The 6,000-nt window shown below is 36.9% G+C and overlaps 1 protein-coding gene across 3 annotated transcripts in view; it reads right to left on the bottom strand.

The window, feature by feature from the left end:
* Window positions 1-2,286: 2,286 nt before the first annotated feature.
* The window catches only part of ALKAL1 (ALK and LTK ligand 1), a 41,541-nt gene continuing 37,827 nt past the window's right edge, over window positions 2,287-6,000 (bottom strand). For 2 of the 3 annotated variants that reach the window (XM_071553116.1, XM_071553115.1), the window contains 2 exons: window positions 5,648-5,724; window positions 2,287-2,862 (listed from right to left, as the gene is read on the bottom strand). In XM_071553116.1, the coding sequence (XP_071409217.1) occupies window positions 5,660-5,724 (65 nt within the window). In that variant the 3' untranslated portion in view covers window positions 2,287-2,862; window positions 5,648-5,659. The remainder of the gene's footprint in view (window positions 2,863-5,647; window positions 5,725-6,000) is intronic. The other variant, XM_071553117.1, reaches the window with a different exon arrangement.

Below are 6,000 nucleotides of genomic sequence, written 5' to 3'. Positions count from 1 at the left end.
GAAATTAGACAAAAATTTTGAGCATGGAAGGACAACACTGTCATAGGGAAAACCATAATCAGACCTATTTCTGAAGACAAAATATTTTTTTATTTAATCACGTGGAGAAAAAAATTAAAGAAAAGCTGGAAGAGAAAGTAATTGCATGAAAATATGACAAAACCACTGCTTACTTAAGTGTATCATCTCCTTTCAGCTTCTATGGCATTTAGTTCTTTACTGTGTTTCCAAACAACAACCGTCTAGACTTGATTCCTAAAATGCAAGACCATCAACAAACTTTTGCACAAAAAGAATATACAGTATATTTCAGATTATGTAGTAAAGTGACTGTGTTATGTTACCTTGTGATTTTTATACTACTAAGCAGCCTAGCATTTAAAAATATGAAGAAAGATAGTGACAAATAAATGTGTGCAGGCATGGTAAAGAAAAGCTGGTTTTGTTTCCTGCCATTCAGAGCGTACTGAGCATCAAAAAAAGGCCAAACAGAAAGATGGAATCCTTGCCACAGTCAGCTCTCTCAAAGAATAATATATCTTCAAAAAAAAAAATTTAAGCCATCTGACTTCTGACAAAGAACTATGAGATTTTATCCTCTTAATCACTTCATGCACTGTTTTACCAACATCAGCATTTTTACTTACATTAATCTCTGCTTTGCATCTTTGAAACTTTGCATCTTCTCAGAGATAGGTAGTGGATGACTTTTCTACAACAGAAAGAAGTTGTCTTACTGTTACAAAGGTGGAGATTTTGATTTAGCACATTAGTTTTGAGCCCAAAAATTTTATTAAACAAACCAGATTACGTTTTCTCATTGGAATTCAAATATCACAAAAAGTCACATTCAGAAAAAAATCACACTTTTTCTGCTTCTACTTTCATTGGTTTTAGTCTCTTGAGGAGAGAATGGAGAAACTTTTTTAAAAATTGAGATGCAAGCAAAGCAGAGTAGAAATAGAAAAGCAATACTAAAGAGAAGTGCTTTTCTTGGAGCTTCTGATTCTCTGTTCTGTTCTGAGCCTCATCCTTTCTCCTCTGACTGAAGTGTTTTGGCTGATAATCCTTCTATGTAGTAGATATCCACAGAGAAATAAGAATATTCAGCTCATTATTGAACCACTAGGATTTCCTATCTGCTACTGTACCTTCAGTATGAATTCTGCCTTCAACATGGATTAGAAACTGAGAACTCTGCTCCTAGCAAAAGAATATGATGTCAGAAAGTTGGAAACCCAATCCAATTAATTACAAATAAAAACAACACAGGAAAACCTTCTAGCTTGGACTACAGAGGGAGTAACTACCTCAATAGTCATGACTAAGGAGCTTGTTAGAAACAGCTGCTGTAATAAATTCTTGTCCAAACAGAACATAATAATACCTATAAAAGCTGTGGGTTGGACAGCCTAGTGCATCAAAGGACACTGTACAACTTTGGTGCTGTAACACAGAAAGAAGAAAGAAAACCCCTTTGGATAATAAGGCATCTGTTTGCTATTTGACTCCAAATCCCAGGGCAGAGTTTTCCTGCTATTCTGTAGACAGAAAACTGCTGGCCATAGAAGTTAGGGGGGGTCATGAAGCCCACAGTGAGGGAAAGGATAGAGCTGACTTCTAATCTGAAGAGATTATCCTGAATGGTCAATAAATCTCAGGAATTGTGATTTGAGCACAGTATTCCAGGAGTGTTGTCATTTACTCTGGGCCTGACCATAAAAACCACACTTCCTACATGGTTCTCTGTAAAGCAATCATATAAGCTTGCCATAACAGAGATGAGACAAGTGGATAGCAAATATTATGATTTGGTTTCAAATAAAAAATATGCAGCAGTTGTGCTTTGGATTCTTCAGAAATAGTTAAGATTGATGTGTCACCAGCTAAATTCATTCATTATACCCCTTGGGTTTATGGTATTGTTCTTTAAAGTATTTTTTCCTCTATTGGACTATTTTATTACCCTCTTTTCATCCCACAGATGGTTTTTGTTGTTCACAGTGTGACATGATGCATTTTTGTTTGCATCTCATTCAGCTGAAGAATAAATGGTTGAATAAAATTTAACACTTGAAAATGAAATGCTGTAAAATACTAAACCCACAAGTCTGAAATTTTCAGTGGAAAATTATTTCAAGTTCACCAGAGATATTAAATTAATATATTAAATAAGTGACCTTTTAATAAAAGTGACCTGTAAAATAGTTTATTTTTATGTTCTTTATTCCACCAAAACTGCATTGCAGTTTTCCAGTCTTTATATTTACATTATTTGCAACTCTTTCCATAAGTGCCAGTACAAATGTAACTGATGAAAATCCAGAATAGTCATACAAATGTTCCTGAAAGCAAGGTGCATTTCTGAGCAAATTTCTTCTGATGTGCAATAATATATATGTATATATTAACAAAGCTTCATAATATAAAATATCTTCCATGGCAAGTAAAACTTCCCAACTTACAGCTTATTCAGATTTCAGTTACACAGACTTCTGCATTTCAAGTTAGTGCAAATAATGACAGTAAGAGCCTGAGCAGAACAATGTAAATACAATGGAACAAGAGAAACAGCAAAATTTTACCAGCTCCCTGCATATGGTTATAATATTTAATCAGTATATCATTAGTACTCTTTATATACAATGTATTTAAATAATTGGCTTGTCTGTACTATAGGCAACAAATTTACAAAATAAAATAATGTTTCACAGAAATATGGAATGTCCAACAAATATATGAAAATAAAATGCATCTAGTAACAAAATGTTGTAAATCAAAAAGGTAAAAGATGTCTTCTCTGTTTTTGAAGATTTCAAGGCACTTTCTTGGCAAATCAGAATTCTCTCCTTGGTACAAATTCTGAAAGAGAAAAGGACATGCCATTTTATATCTAGTTTCAAACCAGAGAGGCAGACCAGTTAGTATAGTTCTGTTTATAAATCACAGTTTCTTGTGGATTTCACAAATCTTAACTCCAGAATGCCAACGGGTCTTGCCCTCCCATAAACAGTAATGAGTTTTGCTGCAGCAAATCCTCTGCGTCGATGCCAAGAGGTTTAACACATAATGGTCCTTGCTGAGGCATCTCCCGGGGATATTTCCCATGCACACAATCACGCGCATTTCTACATTCTGAGTTTCATCAAATGCTTTACTTCCATTTGCAAGGATCTGAAGCAGGAAGAAACCCAAACGCACCCAAACCTTTAAAAGTCGTAAGGGCAGCAGAACCCCGCGGCGTGTGCCCGGTACCCCCGGTACCCCGGCCCGGAGGCAGCCCAACAGGTGCCCGGGGAGCTGCGCCGGCCCCTGCCGGCCCTCTCCATGGTGCTGAAACATCCCTCACGGCTCTCAATCCCAGATCCCGTGGGATTGGCTTTCCGCAAATAAAACTTAATTTCAAAGAGGAAAAGACCACATCTCCTTTGTATTTACAGACAAGGAAGGAAAGTATTTGCATAACAACACTGCAGATCTTTTTTATTTAGTGCTGGCAGGACAAATGCTTCAAAACAGCTGTCAGTTCTTTGAGTGAGAGCTTCTTTCTTCAAGGCAACCAAGAATCTCCAAGAGTCTCTCAGATGTTAAAGTGAAGACAAATTCCCGTACAGGTAACAGGATCTATGCCCCTGTCCTCTCTAAACTATTGTGAGGGCTCTGATGAAAACAGGTCCCCTGTGACAAAAGATGGAGTAGAAGCAATCACAGAATCATGCTAGAAAAGCAGTGTTATAGAGGGATGAACATATGTAACTTCTTTGCTGCACTCTCTATTTGGAAGGAAGAGAGAGCAACTCCTGCCACCCTTCATCCTTCTCAGGAAAATGTATCCATTCTAAGAAGCATTGGATATGAGTAAACAAGAAGATCTGAGGCTGTCTTATTTATAATGGAAACTATCCACTTAGTGGAGGAACAGGGTGAGGGAGCACATAGACAGCTGGAAAACACTCAGATCATAGCTTACTTTTTGCTATAATGTTTTGTCTATTTTTAACAAAGTAGAGAGAAAGCCAGCCTAGATACAAGTTTAAGTGAACACAGTGCACGCGATCTGCTAGCAATGCTTACCATTTAAAACCTCCATTCCCCATTTTTCAAGTCTTTGAGTGTATTTTTGGCAGGCAAATTAAAACACTTGTCTTTGAAAATCATAGCAACTTTTGATCATTTTGTATTTTAGAGGTGGAAATAGAATGAGATAGATGTTTCTGTACTGTGGATATGTAGGCAGATCTTTGACTCATCCTCTTGAAAGAGGAAAAAGCAATGGAATCTCAGAAATCTTTCTGAAAGCCCTGATACATGAATCCAGAGGTGTAAACTGATATAGATGAGGGAAAAACACAAACTAAATGGGCAAAAGTTCAGAAAATAAGACCATGCTGTAATGTTGGAGAAAGCTGAGTTTTGAAAGAGAACACTAACAAAGAAACAGGAATTTAGGCACCTCATTTAGATATTCAGAAAAGATTCCTGCCCTTAGTCATGAAAAGGAAATCCAGGCAAAGTAATTATGTCCCTAGTCAATCTATAGTTCAATACCTTTGATATATTCATAACCATCTGCAAGACCTGAAGAGGCCAAACAGACTGAAAATAGTCAAGAGGAAGAGAAAGACATTATGTCATTTTTTCTCAGCATGGCCTATTCTTTAAAGCATTTTCTCACAGCCACCAAAATGAATCCCACCTCCACTTGGAAATCAAATCAGCTAACACTGACTCATATCCTACTCTTTCTTTTTCTTGATTAGTATGAATTGTTGATGCAGGAAGAAGTGACATACACAACTCCCCCAAACTCCAAGCTTGCAGTATTTGTTAGGAGGACATGGTGAAAAGAAACTGTCTCAAGCAAAATTTAAATAAATTAAATACACTGATTTTATACATTTTATTGGTCAGTAATAACCAGTGCCATTTTTCAAATTAACCTTTGAAAGTGTAATTCTTTCATTGAGATTCAAACAACAGGAGAAAACAGCTCACTTGGACCTATTGCTTATATCAGAGACAATGTTGTTTCATTAACACATTTAACATGCTATTCATAAACAAGAATGGAATGGTTCCTTCCACAGACTGTTAAGTGAAGTCTTTAGCTTTGTCACATCTTTTTGTTCGGTTTCCTTCCCTCACTATGAAGTGGCATTAGCTTTACAAAAATCCTCAGGAGATAATTTGGGAATGAAAAGGGGTCCTGAAGATGAATGACAGGTGATCTGTGAAGATTGAACTGGCAGACCTGAGACCAAGACATTCTGTTTCTTCCATGGATTAACAAAAAAACCCTCTGCGAAATGGCTTGAAATAAATGTGCTGTTGCAGTCTTCAGGCATTTTTCTTTCACAAACCAGATACCTTCTTGAAATTTTGATTAGTAAGAGGCCACCCAGTACATAATTATGGACTGTGGTGCCACAAGTGACTTACAGAATACTACAGTGGGGCCTGTCAGAGGTATCTGTGCTTCAATCTGTTTCCAGGGGGAACCAGTCAGTCCCGCAATGCCAAAGCTGCATGTTGATGCACTCTGTTAATACCACATTTTTGCATGTACACCTCATACAAGGTACAAGTGTGAAGTAAACCACTAGACCATTCAACAATTAAGAAAATGAGTGGGGAAAATGGTACTTACATAGCAAACATCCTAGGACTGTGTACACAAAGGGCTCATTGCTAATCTTGTTAGCAACCTTGCACACCTTTTGTAATCTATAAAACAAAATTACCCACAGCAATAATGAATGTCTGCTGCCAAATACCCTCAAAAAACTACACAAAATTAAATGCAGAATTTGTACTAGAATTTTAGACACTCTACACAGTGAAACTGTTATCTGATGGAAATTAATGAAATTATGTGCGCAAGATGCAATATTAGGTTGTTCCTTATCACAGCCAGGGCTCTAGAGAAAATGTGAGTGATGGTAGGAATTAAATTTCTATAAGGTAGTTTCCTCCTAGGATGTGGAAGACCAGGTTCAACTT

This window comes from Pithys albifrons, chromosome 4 (assembly GCF_047495875.1).
Source record: "Pithys albifrons albifrons isolate INPA30051 chromosome 4, PitAlb_v1, whole genome shotgun sequence".
In the NCBI taxonomy this organism is placed as follows: Eukaryota; Metazoa; Chordata; class Aves; order Passeriformes; family Thamnophilidae; genus Pithys; species Pithys albifrons.
This window is presented reverse-complemented; position numbering and strand designations above follow the sequence as displayed.